The sequence below is a fragment of the Elephas maximus genome, chromosome 12 (genome assembly GCF_024166365.1).
Source record: "Elephas maximus indicus isolate mEleMax1 chromosome 12, mEleMax1 primary haplotype, whole genome shotgun sequence".
Lineage (NCBI taxonomy): Eukaryota > Metazoa > Chordata > Mammalia > Proboscidea > Elephantidae > Elephas > Elephas maximus.
In genome coordinates this window covers 72,209,603-72,226,449 of record NC_064830.1, presented here as the reverse complement: position 1 = coordinate 72,226,449, position 16,847 = coordinate 72,209,603, and the positions used below count along the sequence as shown (strand labels likewise).

The following is a 16,847-nucleotide window of genomic DNA, read 5'->3' as shown; positions in this document are numbered from 1 at the left end:
GACTGATTGGATTTGTAAACGTTCACTTGAAGCTTAATAAAAGTTATAAAAAAAAAAAAAAAAAATAGGTAAGTGGATAAACAAAATCTGATATACACACACAATGAGATACTGCTCAGCCATAAAGAAAGATGACATTCTGACGTGTGCCACAACATAGATGTACCTTGAAAACATCACGCTGAGTGAACTAAGTCATTCGCAAAAGGACAAATATTACATGATCTCACTTACATAAAATAAGCAATAGAAACCAAATATAATTAATGGTTACCAAGAGAAGGGAAGAAGGGCGGGGGGGAGCTTTCACTAGAGACACTGAGTTTCTATTAATTGTGTGGGAATGATTTGGAAAAGGATAGTGGGAAGGGGTGGACAACTTAAAGAATGTACTCAATGTCACGGAATTGTACGTGTAGAAATCGTTGAGATGGTGTATGTCTTGTTATGTATGTTTTCACCACAATAAGATTAAAAAAATTTTTCTTCTGAGTCTCAACGAGTGAAATGTAAAAGTGACTTTGGAACACCACTCACTTCTAAGCTACGGTGCCTAAGACGCAAGCCCACTTACTTTACAACTGAGGAGCCTTAGATCCAGGGAGGACCTGTGGTTAGTGGATGGCAGAGTAGGCACTAGAATATGGGAGCAGATAGCCTCTCCTGGGCCTAACACTCAATCTTAAAAGTTTGTTGAGAAAAATCAAGCTTCTGCAGGGTAACTCTGAACCTCACAGTTCTTTGCAGGCAACGGGAGTGCTGGGGAGAGCATGGGACTCACCTGCTTTCCGAGTGTCAGTGGAGGCATCTGCTGATGTGCTGCCTCTTGCTAAGTCTAGGTTGGTTTCATCTCTGCCTTCTCTTTCTTCAGGGATAACCATGCTAGCTTTTTCCCTGGGGGAGAACATTTAAAACACTGTTCAAACTCATTTCAAAATTCTAGATCTTCATCTTTTGCAAACTCTAATGTACAAGATGACGTATAGAACCATAGTGACAAAGAGGAGCAGGAAATACATTCGAAGTAAAGCTGGACGGACAAATGATGGGTAAAGGAAGTCGGAGTAATTTCTTGGTTGGGTACTACTCCCTGATCTTCAGAATAAAAAAAGGCATTGACTGTTCTCTATTCTATACGTCGAGCACTTTGATACATGAAATAAGCCACAGAAAGATCTACAAATACACAACGTTATCATTAGTACATTTTTAAAACAGATTTCAAGGGGCCAGACAATAGCTCTAGTTCCCATTTTCCCCTCATTATTCTCAATACCTGGGTCAAGTGTTACCTGCTGAAAAATTCTTCGCAATGGCAGTGGCTATGGCAGTCACTCATTACTTCTCCATTATGTTTACTATTCTCTACTTGGAAGGAGCCCTGGTGGCATAGTGGTTAAGAGTTTGGCTGCTAACTGAAAGGTTGGTGGTCCGAATCCACCAGCTACTCTGTGGAAGATGTTGTAGTCTGCTTCCGTAAAAGATTACAGCCCTGGAAACCCTAAGGGGCAGGTCTCCTCTGTCCTACAGGGTCGCTATGAGTTAGAATTGACTTGATAGCAATGGTTTTTTTTTTTTTAACTCTGTGACAGATGCAAAATAATAATTTAAAAATTCACACCCATATTTCCACCTAATCCAAAGTACTGCGGTTTCTTGGTTTTGCTTTCACATCTTCAATGGCATCTGCATACCTTGAACATGACAACACAGGGAGGAGATGCTGAACTAGAAGTCTCCTCAAATCGGTGTTTCTTTAAACTAGCAGACTAACCCACTTGTGATCATATCTTTTAAATGCAACATTTCAAGTAATCATGCCCCTTTCCTTTGAAAAGCAGTGACCTCCTCCAAACTATGTACACTGAGAAAGCTATTACGAATTTCTCTGCCCAGGTAGCATTTTATCATCAATACTTTTAAGTGTAACTTTTCTGCTCCCATCTGTCATCTGTAATCTACTGATCTCTCACTGCCAGATGGCCTGATCGGCTCCTTTCTGGCGGTTTTAAATAGTAGCACTGCTTTCTTTTTCCTTACATCACCACCCATAGAGGTCCTGGCAAAGAGCACATTTTCTTATTCTCACATTGAATTTTTCTCTGAGTACGGGCTCAGTGTGAATGTTCTTATAGCAAGGCACTCTCAAATTCCCCAGGTTTTCCGGCAAAGTACAAATCTTAAGAGTCTAGAAAGTGTAATCATCTGACCGCTGTGCAAAATGGGAAGATCTAATCTGTAATAAGTAGAAAATCATTGAGAGAGTTTAGAAAATTAGGCCAGACCATAGAGAAATTTACATTAAAATCTGGTATGGACATTACTGTATCGATTTAAATGTAGGAGAGTCCATGTCCTAGTTTCTTAGCACTGCTATAACAGAAATACCACAACTGGGTGGCTTTAATGAACAGAAATTTATTTTCTCACAGTTTCGGAGGCTAGAAGTGCAAATTCAGGGTGCCAGCTCTAGGGGAAGGCTCTCTCTCTCTGTGTTTGCTCTGGGGAAATGTCCATGCCTCTTTTCAGCTTCTATTCCTAGGTTCCTTGCAATCATGTGACATGTATCTTCTCCTCTTTTTGTGCTTGCTTGTTAGCTTGCTCTAATCCGCTCTATCTCAAAAGACTGATTTAAGATACACCCTACATTAATAAGAGCCTTGGTGACACAGTGGTTAAATGCTCAGTTGCTGAGGTCAGTGGTTTGATCCCATTAGTTGCTCTGTGGGAGAAAGATGTGGCAGTCTGTTTCCATAAAGATGTACAACCTTGGAAACCCTATGGGGTAGTTCTTCTCTGTCCTATAGGGTTGCTATGAGTCGAACTGACTCAACAGCAATGGGTCTACACTAATATTGCCTCATTAACACAACAAAAAACCCACTCCCAAATGGGATTGTAATTTTAGGTATACCAAAACCAATCCATTGCTGTCAAGTCAATTCTGACCCATAACAACCCTATGGGTTAGGATTTACAACACATATTTTTGTCATCTTATCAGTGTGTCAACTTGGCTAGGCCATGATTCCCAGTATGGTATGGTTGTCTATCTTTTTGTGATTTGATGTGGTTATCCTATGTTGTAAATCCTATGATATTAACGGGGCAGGATTAGAAGCAGTTATGTTAATGAGGCAGGACACAATCTATAGGATGAAGCTGTACCTTGAGTCAGTCTCTTTTGAGATAATAAAACAAAGTAGTGAGTGGAAAGGAGAGGGACCTCACCACCACCAACCAAACAAAAAGAACCAAGAGTGGAGCATGTTCTTTGGACCTGGGGTCCCTGTGCTAAGAAGCTCCTAGACTGGGGAAGATTAATGACAAGGACCTTCCCCCAGAGCTGACAGAGAAAGCATCCCCCTGGAGCTGGCACCCTGAATTCAGACTTGTAGCCTCCTAGACTGCGACAGAATAAATTTTTCTTCAATAAAGCCATCCACTTGTGCTATTTCTGTTATAGCCACATTAGATAACTAAGACAATCTGTAACAATCCATATTCCAGGTTCTGCTGAGTGAGATTTCCAGCGTGTGCTGGGCTCACCCATATCTTGTCACTGAGCCCTTTGGTGTGTAGAATCACTTGCATAAACCAAGAACAGTACAGGTCACCCAATACCTTGCAGTTGTTGTTTTTAGGTGCCGTTGAGTTGGTTCTGACTCATAGTGACCCCATGTACAATGGAATGAAACACTGTCCAGTCCTGCGCCATCCTCACAATTGTTGCTATGTTTGAGCCCATTGTTGTAGCCACTGTGTCAATCCATCTCATTGAAGGTCTTCCTCTTTTTCACTGACCCTCTACTTAACCAAGCATGATGTCCTTTTCCAGGGACTGATCCCTCTACGTGCTTATTGGTGACAAGTAACAACTACTTTATCAAAGAAGGCTGAGGCAAAGGATGCTTTAAAAAGAGTGAAGAAATTGTTAAGAAGTACTGGCCCACATCCAGCAAAACCAGTTCTTTGATTCTATCCTCTAAATATCTCTCAAATCTGTCTATTTCTGTCCATCAGCCTAATCTTGGCTACCATCATCTCTTATCAGACGATCTCAGTAGTCTTCTAACTAATGTTCCTGCTCCTTTCATTCCTCAGTTTGATGCCAGAGAGAGTCTTTAAAAATATGTTCTTGTTAGTTGCCATTAAGTTGGCCCTGACTCACGGTGACCCCACATACAACAGAACAAAACGTTGCCCAGTCCTAGAGCATCTTCACGATCGTTGGTATGCTTAAGGCTATTGTTGTGGCCGCTGTGTATACTGAGTGCCTTCCAACATAGGGGCTCATCTTCCAGCACCATATTGGACAATATTCTGTTGTGATCCACAGGGCTTTCACTGGCTAATTTTCCCAAGTATATTGTCAGGCCTTTCTTCCTAGTCTGTCAATTTTTTCAGAAGTAGACTGCCAGGTCCTTTTTCCTAGTCTGTCTTACTCTGGAAGCTCTGCTAAACCTGTCCACCATGGGTGATCCTGCTGGTATTTGAAATACTGGTGGCATAGTTTCCAGCATCACAGCTACATGCAAGCAACCACAAATCAACAAACTTACATATATGCAAGTGGTGGTATAAAAATGTATTTACTCACTTTCCTACTTTGAATACTTCAATATTGTCTTATTATGTTTAGAATAAAGTTCTAGATTCTTAACAGGGTCTGCTGTACCTCTGAGCCTTCACATAAGGTGTTTCCTAACATAAAACTCTTCCTCCCTATCAGCCTAGTAACTTCCATCATTTTCCATGTACCAGCTTAACTATCACTTCCTCAGTGAAGCCATCCCTGATGCTCCCAACTGATATTCTCTCCTAGTACGCTCTTTACTTTGACTTTTGCAGCCGGTAGCACTCTGCACAGTTTATTACCATAGTTATAAATGCTTAGTGTCTGCCTTCCTACTAAAAGATAATCTCCAAGAGGGCACCCTTTCTCTGCACCAGTATAACATTAGCATTTTAATACTGGCACAGGGCTCAGCACATAATAGATGCTCAACAAGTATCTGTTGACCGTTTGAGCCTTGGGGCAGTGAAGGTCTAGAAGACATGGACGGATTAAGACGTGGAGGTAGTAAGCTTTGAGCTAAGTAGTAGACTGTATAACACCTTGTTTGTTATACCAATATTTCTGAAATATTTAAAAACAAAATACACACACACATATAAACCATATGTATGTATGTATGTGTGTATACATACATATACACACATAAATAGGAGTCCCTGGGTGGTACAAACGGTTAAGTGCTCAACTGCTAGCTGAAATGCTGGTAGTTCAAACCCACTCAGAGTCACCTTGAAGACAGGCTTAGCAATCTGCTTCCAAAAGGTCACAGCCTTTAAAATCCTATGGAGCAGTTCTTCTCTGTATACGTGGGGTCACCACGACTTAGAATTAACTCGATAGTAACCAACAACAACATATACATACATACATACATATATATATATATATAAAAACAACCCCTCAAAGGACATTAATAGAAAGTATATTTTCATAGCAGACTGAGAAAACTGACTAATAAGTATACGACCAGTGGCTGGAAGAGTTCATGTCCAAGGCATGCCACAGCTTTAGAGAACTGAAGGAAAGGGAAGGGTACTGCCCATGTACCATGCCAAGTCCCTCTACAGGGACTCAATGATGCTGAGTCAGTGAACACCTGTTTCCAGAAATGCATACCCTGGACTAGCCAGGGTATGTGTATATTTTAAGCATATGCTGAGAACCCACAGCCAGCACTGGAAGATGGGCCCTGTCTAAGGCCCTGGTAGGCTGACCGCCACTAAAAATAATTTCTGCCCTCTTGTTGCCACTGATACATTGCCAATGTCTGAGGCCTGGAAGACTGGTCTGGCTCAATCCCTCAGTCCAGGCCATGGTCTCCTCTAGCCTAGCCTTTTCTCTGGCTCAGCTTAATGATGCTCTGCCAAGTCCTTGCCCTGGCTTCCGAGGTCCCTTAGATCCATTTTCCCACATGAAACTGCCATCTTCTTAATAACACCTATCTTCTTAATAACAGTCTGTGAATATCTCAGTTATAAACATTTTTCTTATGTTAAATTGAAAAGCATTTTCCATTTGGATTTGGAACATTATCAGATAGCCATTCTCAAAAGCATACACATATGTTCAGACAAACATCACACTTCTTTTAAAACATTTTGCCACGGTGATTCTGTTGATGGTGAGCTGAACTGGTGGTACTGGTGGCTCCCAACGAAGAGTAAAGCAGCCACCCACCCACAGACAATGGGCGTTTGACAAGAAAAAAAAAATCGTAATTCAAAACGAAGAGAGAAATCTTGTGAATAAATGGGGTACAGCAGAAAGGAAGATTTAAAACATATTTTTTAGAAAAGTAGTGTTTTGGTTATTTTTCTGATTTTTATATTGTATTTCTTTACAAATAGCAAAGCTGCTCTCTTTGTCACATTTCTAATCCTCTACTCAAAAACTGAAAAACAGTTGGAGATGGTGGAAAAGAGAGGGGAAGAGAAAACGGAAAGACAGTGAAACCTGCAAAAGCTGGAACCTGTGTAAAGTGGAAACCTGACAGAGAAGAAAAAAATATTTTCCACTAATAACAGAGCAGTAGAAAAATGCTAAGACTGAACCCTGTCAAAGGCGGAAAACTTGTGAGACCCGGAAAAAACCAAGGCAATCCTGTTGAGTTCTGGCTCTCACTAACACGTTTCACTCTGTGTGGCGATGCATATCTGAGTGGCCACAGCCTTGAAAAATTCATGGAGCACAGTTCTGTACACGCGGGGTCGCCATATTTTCACCTTGATCCTCTTCAGCTTCTTCCCTTCTCCATCTTTACTGAGGACCAGGAGATATTCCCCCACCGAGAGAAGCCTCTGGCTCTTGAAAGGCCTGCAATTTGGTTTGCTATTTTCATACTGATCGTCTCTGCGTTACCTGATGAGCTTTTCAAACGCTTCCTTTTCTTTCCGCAAAGCAGTGAGATAGCGTTGCTCTTCAGTCGAACCTCCATATATGAGAAAATAAACCCTGCAAATTAAGAGAACACTTTTAGGCTGCAGAAACATAATCTTTAATCTCTGAAAGGAACAGCACAGCACTTGAAATCAGCAACCTGGAAGCCTCGAATGATAAATATTTGACTAAGAATAAAAGATTCTATTAATCATGCACTTACTAAAACTAAGCTGCCTACCCCACCTGTTAAAGGTCTCGTTATCACATTTTTTTTCTTTTGCCAAAAGGAGGGACAGAGTTTAGGTAAACAATGAACTATAACTAGGGGGACAGAGTAATTCTTTCCTTGTAACTATAAACTAATAAAAAAAAAAATACAGAATTGTAGAGGCTTCTCCTTTTTCAATTTTTTCTTTGCACTTCTGCCAAACAATCGTTTAAGAAGTTGGACAGTAGTTATAAAAACCAGCTTATGAGAGTTCATGTTAGGGAAAAATAATGAAATCTATATGACCTTTATCTTTACAAGTAATTTCTCAGTTCTTTTTCATTCCTGTCTTAACAGAACAGTCATCGTACATTTTATATAAACACATGGGCATATGGACTATCTCAGGCTTCTAGAAAATTAACTGATAAGAGTATTCTCTCTTAGAAAAGGCCTCCTTTTCTACCTTCTTTGTGGCCAAGAGAGCTGAAGAAAGCACCTCCTCTGTCCCTTTCTTCACCTTCTATCAAAAGTATTTTTCTTCCTTAGTCCTCGACTCTGCTTTTAACCTTCACCTTTCTAAATTATACAGTGACATCTGTGAGAGCTGGAACTCAAGAGGGCTGCCTGGTTTTTCCGGGTCTTGAAAGTCTTCTGCCTTTGACAGGGTGCAGTCTTACCACTTTTCTATTGCTTGTTTTAGTGACAAATATTTGAGTTTTCCTTCTCTGACAGGTTTCTACCTTACAGTTTCCAGCTTTTGCAGGTTTTACTGTATTTCTTTGAAGTGTGGACAAGAAGACAGACCAGTGGACAATGAAAATCGAGAGACCTCAGCTCCCCCATGAATATGCCGAGTGAGAAAGGGCAAGTCATGGACCATTTCTGGGCCTCAGTTTCCCAATGAAAGAGTGAGAGGCTCTTCTCCCAGGTCCCTTCTGATTGTGACATTTTGTTTCAAATATCACACTATTCTATTCTCAGGCAACAAAGCACTTTGGAGCACACAAGCTATCTGCAAAGATGATCAATAGCTAAGCATGAAAAATTGACCAGCCCGTAATTATTTTACCAGGTTCATCTCATCTCTTCATTCTGCATTATTTCTGATCCCCCTCCTCCATTCAATTCTACTCTGAAATGCGGCGTTAGTTAAACTGCTGGAAAGGTTGCTTTTGGCTCTGCTTTTTGGTTCAGGCTGAGTTCAGGATATTAATTTTGCTGTTTATTTCCCCTCAGATAACTGGAGAGTCAGAACACTATATTCTTTGGGAAGCATCATTTTCTCATCTGATATTTGTGTGGATTTGATATTTCTTGAAATCTGAAAAAATCTTGGTATAATAATTCCCCCAATACTTCAGTTTTACGTGGAAGTAATTTAGAGTCACTTAAAATTGATAAAGACATTTTAGAAGATTGAAATTATTTAGCCAAGTCAGTTATATTAACTTCCAGGAGAACTTAGAATATTACAGATTTCCTAGATTTGTTCAGACAGAGCATCCCATAACCTGCAAACCAACCATAAAGAATATGGTTCAGAACAAACAGCCCACGCGTGCCCACCACTGCCGTCGAGCTGATTCCGACTCATAGCAACCCCGTAGGACAGAATAGAACTGCCCTATTCGGTTTCCAAGGGTGTAAATCTTTATGGAAGCAGAATGCCACACCTTTCTCCCAGACAGGCTAGTGGGTTCGAACCGCTGATCTTTTGGTTAGCAGCCAAACCCTTTAACCACTGTGCCACCAGGGCTCCTCCTATATTTGTTGTTCTGCTACATACAATATTTGACATCCTTTCTATGCAAACTTCCCAGATTCACCAGGAAGCAAAATACATTTTCATGAAACTTAATCAGAATCACTGCAACAGAATGTTAAAGGTAAGAAAACCAATACGCAACTGATAGGAGTTTCTATGTTAAAGCCTACGAAACTGTGAAAGTAAAACCTTTGTAAGAAGTAGTCAGTCTTCTTTATAACTTGCCTCAGAGGTTTCCCGGGTCTGCTTGCCCTGTAAATTTCAAGCTGACGAACAAATGTTAGCTCAGCATCATACAATACGACATATCTTGGCTCCACTTCATGGAGTACCCTTGTTAGCGCATAGGGGTCACTACAACCTAGAAGCGGGTGGATGATAGTGAGGGGTTCCTTTAGGATTCCGTAAGCTGCATCGGATGACAAGTTTAAATCAAATTCTTCATGCTTAATTCCTTCTAAGCCACTTTCTTGGCTACTGCTTATTTCTCTAGGATACCCTTCTTCCACCTTCCCTTCACCTTCATGTTCTTCAGAGTTCGCCATCATCTGAGTTAAAGTCAACCTTCGTTTTTTCCTTTTGAGAGTCCTTTCTTTGTTAGAAGCTCTTTCTTTGTTTTGGGGGTCTTTGGGTCTTTTGTTAGGTTTCATAATTCTCTTTGAACTATCCTCCTTTCTAAATTTCATCCACACTTCTTCGGCTTTGCTATCCTTCTCAAAGCTTTTTCTGTAGAGTCTCAATAAAAAGGCCTCTGCTCCAGTAGTGATGCACTCTCTCAGCTGGGAACACGTTCGGTCATCACTTGCACAAATAAGTACTTGACCTAAAATTAGAAAACAAGGTTATGTTACTATTACCTCATTTGCCCTCTTACTCCTCACATGCCCCCTTGACCTCCCCATAAAAGGAAGACACACTATCCTTTAAAGAATTTACAAATTGTTTAAAAATAATCTTAGGAGCTTATCAAACACTTTCACCTTTCTGGCAGTTACTTAAATCGTTTGAGCAAAGTTGAAGACAGAAATATTTAGAGTCTTAGGAAAGTATAGCCATGGTATAACGGAGGTTTTTAAAAAAGCTCTTTTTGATTAATAATTTTCCAGAGGATCATATACCCCAAAATAAATTCCAAATGGATTAGTCAAACGCGAAATACTAAATTATCTAAAAAAAAACAGTAACTATTCTGTCTCTCTGAATGTAAGTATTTTCTAAGCTTAAAAGCAATGGAAGAAAGCTCAGTGAAGAGTGACAGATTTGAGTCTACGAGAATAAAAAGCCGCACTAAAAAAGCCAAAAAACAAATATATATAACAACTCTGGCAAATGTTAATATCTTTAATATATAAAGAGCCAATATAAAATGAGGACACAGGCTAAATTGGTGAAGGAGAATAAGACGATTTGTAAAAGAGGGAATGCATTTGAGAAAACATTCAGCCTCACACCAAAATTAAAATAAGATCACATTTTTTCTCCTATCAAATTAATTGTTATATATGTGGTTGTATGCCGTGTCTTTTTCTATTTTTTATACAGATTTATGCTTTTTCATACAATTTTATAAACCCACAATTTTATGATTATAAAAAGATATCTATGAAAACAGCTGTTCATTGACATTTAAAAGAGACAACTATTCATTCAATATGGCAGAGTCAACACAAAAATAATTATCCTAAGAATCAGCTAGCTTTCTCTTTTTTTTCATAAGCGTACTCTCTGCCTCACAATGTAATTTTCTACTTGAATATTCGTTTAAATGAGTTTTGTGTGTGTGTATATATTTTAATTTTCATTAAAGGTATAGCTGCACAGTTTACAGAGTCAAATAATTCTATATGGCTTGTGATGAAAAGATGTATTTTTTATTTTTTAGATTAACAGTTCAAGTTTAGTCTAGTATTTGAATCTCCTCGTGTACCCATGTTTCAACAGGAAACAAAAAAAACCAAACCCGCTGCCTTTGAGTCGATTCCAAATCATAGTGACTATATAGGACACAGCAGAACTGCCCCATAGAGTTTCCAAGGAGCTCCTGGTGGATTAGAACTGCCGACCTTTTGGTTAGCAGCTGTAACACATAACCACTACGCCACCAGCGTTTCTGTTTAAACAGAAGAGCCCTAAGATTTGGACCTTTTCTCTAGGGCTAGGTCAATGTCACTCCACAGAAGAGTCTAGGCTTCTTAGAAAGATCTAGCTGAGAATATAAAACAAAAGACCCATTAGTTTCCTTTTTAGGGATTCTAGATTTAAAACCCAGTGAAAAAATATATAGAGAGATTAGCTGAATCTTTAAATAGAAGTCCTGAGAATTCAACCAGTAAAAAACTCCATTTTCATGAATATACGATGGCTCCAACAGGAGACAATCACATCAAATAAATAGTAAGGAGGTTGCCACTGGAATCTCAGTGCTCATTTGTTATTTCTTCTTCTACATTTATAAACAAAATGGGGAGTTATTTTTAAAGAGCTAGTCAAAAAAGATTTATCGGGTAGGTTTTGAAAGCAAATATCATCTCCTTTTTTCCTACCTGGACCACCAAGGGCTTCACTCTCCTTATTCTCTGCCTCAATTTCTTTCAGTACCTCGGTTAGGGCTTCCCACTTGGGGTTGCTTTCTAGAACCAGCTCTTTTTTGGTATCTGTATAGAAATAAGAGATAATCTCATTCTATACGATAACATTCATCCGTAAAGTATTCCAAAGGCTTTTTAAAAAAACAACAGACAGCGCAAGCATCAGTCCATGAGCCCATTTCACTGAGCATTCTTCATAATGCTAAATAGAATCTTCTTCCCCGAAAAAGGCCTGCTTACGGTCTTAGTGAAAGAAAAAACATTAATTAGTGTCGGTTTTATAAGGCCTTGATAGAAAGTCACTAAGACATTATGCCTGGTCACTAATACGATGATTCTGTGTTAGTTGTCAACTGTGACCCCATACGCATATATAGGCTGTTACATAAAATAATTAGTACAGATAACAGTATTTATTTCTAAAATCCATGATGCTTTTCATTCTGAACCTAGATAGAAGTAGACAGCAATCAAACTTTTATTTCTGTAAGTACTCAAACACTTCATTAATATATTTGTTTTGAAATAATCTTTGAGCTAGGCAGAAAGCAAGAATTAGCCTTATTTTTGATGCCTTTACAAACCAGGGATATTTATAATGCCTACTAGATGCATGTTGAAATACAATCCACATTTGCTTCATTGTAACATAATATTTACGTTCTTTAAAAGTTAAAAGGGACTTTAAAAAGCTTCACTAAGACATTAAGTGCCAAAAAGAGTAATTACTTTGAAGTTAAAAAAAATCAATCTATAGTTGTTACATAGCAGTAAGAATACTCTTGGTTGGTACTTGGTATTCTATATTTGGAGTCTCCTAGCAATGGATTCCGAGACCTGGCATGCTGAATACTTTTAACACATGTTATATATGTAACATACACATACGCATTTTATATACAGGCATACATTTTTTTACATGGTTGAAGGAGATTTTAAATTACATTTTTACTTGATCAGCATTTTTATATCAAATAAATAAAAGGCATGATTAAAAATTTAAGCCTACAAGATACCTTGCCCTTCTTTAATCTCCATTTTCTCAGACATTTGACTTTTTTTACTCATTTTGGCATCTGGAACATGATAAACTCTTGCTCGAGCATTTACAAACATCGAGGTACTAGAGTCAAGAAACAGCCAACCTAATATGAAAAGGAAAAAAAAATTTTAATTTACAATTAATTTTAAATAGTCTCTGATGGTCACATGACTTACATATACAACTGACTGCCATCTTGTTTTCCTACTAACCATATCATTCCCCCACTATTGTGGTCCCTTTCACTGTTGGGCTAGACCAGTGGTTTTCAAAGTGTGGGCCACAGACGTCAGGGGGTCCCCAAGACTTTTTTAGGAGGTCTTCAATCAAAACTATTTTCATAATAATAAATGAACAAAAAACTCACTGTCATCGAGTCGATTCCGATTCATAGAAACCCTATAGGACAGAGCAGAACTGTCCCATACAGTTTCCAAGGAGCACCTGGCGGATTCGACCTGCTGACCTTTAGGTTAGCAGCCATAGCTCTTAACCACTACACTACCAGGGTTTCCTTCAAAATAATACGAAGACATTATGTGCCCGTTTCACGTTGACATATCCGATGATGGAATAAAACAAGGGTGGGTAACACTGTTGGTGCCTTAGCACAAATCAAGGCAGCAGTACCAAACTGCTGGCACTCAGTGTGTTCTTCACTGCCATGTATCTGTAGTTTAAAACATGCCAGTTTCACTTAAGAATGTCCCTGATGAAGCAGTAAAAACGATTAATTGTATTAAATATTCAACCTTGAGTATACATCTTTTTAATATCTGTTGTGACGAAATGGGATGTATACAAAAGGTACTTCTGCTGCATGCCAAAGCACAACGGCTGACTCGAGGAAGAGCCTGGTGTGACTGAGCTGTGCAGAACTAGCCACTTTTTTTATCGAACACCATTTTTACTTGAAAGAACAAATGATAGAAAAACCATAGTCATTCAGACTTGGAGTATTTGGAAGATATTTTCCTGAAAATGAACAAATTGAGCATTTCACTTCAAGGAAAATAATGGACAGTATTTGTTGCCAAATGATAAAAACCTAGCTTTGGAGGGAAGTTTTGAATTTTGAAGTTTGTATCTGCCACTGTGTGCTTGGCCGCTTCCCAATATTTAAAGACTTTTCTAATAAGATCAGCGATGACATGAACACATGTGAGTTTTTGTTATTAATAACAAAGTGTGTCAACATTTGGAGGATCTGCATAACTCAGTGAACCAACATCTTTCCAAATGATGAACGCATGATTTTACAAAATCATGTAAGGGTGAAAGGTACATTCACATTACAAGATAGCCTACTGGATTTTAATGTAACAAAATAGAAAAAGTTCACTGATATGCTTTCAAATTCCATGTTGCAACTAATCTGTATGAAACTTGTCAAGGCTTGGTGTACTATCAAAGTATATCCACAATTATTTGGAAAGGTTACTAAAATACTCCCCTCTTTCCTAAGCACATATGTGTACCAGGTCAGATAGTTTTTAAATTCTTCAACCAAAATAATACATCATAATCAATTGAATGCTGAAGCAGATATAAGAATCCAACTATCTTATATTAAGCCAGACATTAAAGATTTTTGTAAAAATGTAAAACAATGCCACTTTTTATAATTTTTGTTTTGGTAAATATATCTCTCACAAAAATGTTTTTTTTTTTTTTTGACATTATATAATAGGTTTATTATTGCTATTTTTTAAGTGAATGAACATTTTCTAAATGTCTCAGTTTTACTTCCTAATATGATAAATATCAATACATATAATTCACATAAGAAAAGCTCTTTGGGCCCTCGATAATTTTAAGAATGTGAAGGGAGCCCAAAGGCTGAGAACCATTAGGCTAAACTAGTCTTTCTCACTATGATTTCCCTATAGCCTTTTCTTTAGTCCTTGGCATTCTAGCTGTGAAGCGCCATACTCCCTTGCTGTTTCTTTGGGAAAAATGAATTCTAAGTTAACAACTAAACTTCCAGAATGCAACCTATTCCTAAGTTGGGGACTGCCTGTACTACACAGTCTTTTCTAGAAATAAAATTGCTGGGAATGGATATGAGTATTCATTATTATACAGAATAGAAGTGAACTAGGTGGAAACATTAGCTATCAATAAAACCTACGACCTTGTGCTATGAACATAAAACATAATTTGAAGTCTTAGTGTAACATGTAGTTGAATATAGCCTTCCTCACACCTGATTCCTCAACAAAATCCAACACTTTCTTCAAATCAGCTCCTAGAATAATACTTGTATTTTTATCTCCCACCTGAATTCTGACCAAAAGCCTTCTCAGTTGCTCTCAAAGACTCCAGAAGATTAAGAAATGTGACACAATCATACTGAGAGAGATATTGCAGCAAAGCTCGTAATATCTTCAAGTCCTGGACCAAGGACTTAGTTTTGGCTCCAAGTTGGTGCCACAAAGGATCCAAGTAGTGGCGGATTGTCTAAAACAAGAACAAAATTTAGTACTGCTAAGATATGTTTAATATAGCTATTTTTAATATAAATTACACTTCTAAAAACCATTATCCTTCAAGGAAGTGGACAGAAAACTTCAGTTCATAAGATCCTTTTATATTTTTCAAATGTAAAGCAGAGAGTTTTACTGCTGGAATGCTTTTTGACCAAATAGAGTCAATTCATAATTATTCACATTTATATTATCATTTGGGAGAGAAATGGCCTGATAAACATCAGATAATCAAATATTTGTTTTTTATGAACAGAATCCAAAGCTTGTAGCACAGACACATTCGATTCTGCCAGGTGTGGTTCTGATTCTATCCTGGATAAAAACGCGGGATCCACTGGAACCATGAAGCAGTGGGCGTAAACCAGATAAACAACATGGTGTCAAATTAAATTAAAATGTACCTTAATTTGTTGGTGTTGAAGATTTGTTTAGCTTTTTTTTTTAAAGGGTGCTTCATAGGTCGGAATATATTTGTTAAACTAAAAATTGACTAAGTGTCAATATTTTTAAGACCTTAAAAATGAGCCTAAAACAACGATAGCTTTATGTATGCACGCTTTTTTTTTTTATGTTGTTAGTTGCCATTGAGTTGATTCCAACTAATGGCAACCCCATGTGTGCAGAGTAGCATTGCGATCCATGGGGTTTTCAGGGCCGTGACCTTTCAGAAGCAGATCAACACATCTGTCTTCCAAGGCACCTCTGGCTGGGTTCAAACCTCCAGTCTTTTGGCTAGTAGCCAAGCCCTTAATCGTTTGTGCCACCCAGGCACTCCTGTAATACTATGTAGGTATTTACATATGCATAGCTACATATATGTGTGGGTGCTAAATAAAAACCAAAAAAAAAAAAAAAACCCAAACCCATCGCCATTGAGTCGATTCTACTCAGCGACCCTATACACACACTCAAATTTAAACAAACTGATTCTATAACTGAAAAGGATAATACTTGTGTCACGTTATGAAAGTAGGATCGTTACAAATTTAATACTGAGCTGGAGTAATATTTGGATGGCTATATAATTTACTGTCCAAACTGGGGATACTTGTGAAGATGAAAGGAGATGCTATTAATAATTACTCCAGGACAACAGGCAGACACTGGGGCTGTCTGGACAAACTGGAATATATAACTACGTGCCTTTTTTGTAAGATCATCGATAAAAGGTTATGCTTTCTAACAAGATGCAAGTTATGACCACATTTAGATTTGGTCACTAAGAGAATACCTAAAACAATATTTCGACTTTTACTAGCCAGGGAATGATAAACAGCAATTCCGTATAAAATATATTAGGCTGTGTTTTGCTCTTTTGGGAACATGTTCATTCTATTAAAAGAAAGTAAGTTTCTTTTTCTGGTATCACCATGTACCAAATTATAATAATCTTTAAGAACAGAGGAAAAGAATTGATGAAATTAGTTTCTTCTATCAGTGTTTCATAGTAAACTGACTTTCTGGAAGAACTCAATACCCTAAATGAGAGAAATGAGGAGTTAAAATTTTTGTTTTTTTAATAACTGTGACTTATTTCCAGTGACAGACATCATCTGGAGTTTCGAAGACAGGAACTTACAGTACCAAAATATGAAAGAAAAAAAAAGGCCTGGAATTTTAAAAAAGTCAGCATTTTCTGATCTACAATTAAATTTTAGAGATATACATGTCTGTATTAATACTAATCTATGGTGAAAAAACTCCAGTGAGAATAAAACTTCCTTGAACTAAATTCTTAGCATTTTCTCAATTCATAAATTTTAAGACAGCGCTAGTTTCACATTCCTCAGTAAT

The 16,847-nt window shown here is 38.0% G+C and overlaps 1 protein-coding gene across 3 annotated transcripts in view; it reads right to left on the bottom strand.

Annotated features, from left to right (window-relative positions):
• ERCC4 (ERCC excision repair 4, endonuclease catalytic subunit) overlaps positions 1-16,847 on the bottom strand; it is a 40,032-nt gene that overhangs the window by 13,185 nt on the left and 10,000 nt on the right. For all 3 annotated transcript variants that reach the window (XM_049904753.1, XM_049904754.1, XM_049904755.1), the window contains exons 5-10: positions 14,844-15,024; positions 12,539-12,667; positions 11,478-11,588; positions 9,160-9,757; positions 6,938-7,030; positions 782-894 (exon numbers count right to left, since the gene is read on the bottom strand). In XM_049904753.1, the coding sequence (XP_049760710.1) occupies positions 782-894; positions 6,938-7,030; positions 9,160-9,757; positions 11,478-11,588; positions 12,539-12,667; positions 14,844-15,024 (1,225 nt within the window). The remainder of the gene's footprint in view (positions 1-781; positions 895-6,937; positions 7,031-9,159; positions 9,758-11,477; positions 11,589-12,538; positions 12,668-14,843; positions 15,025-16,847) is intronic.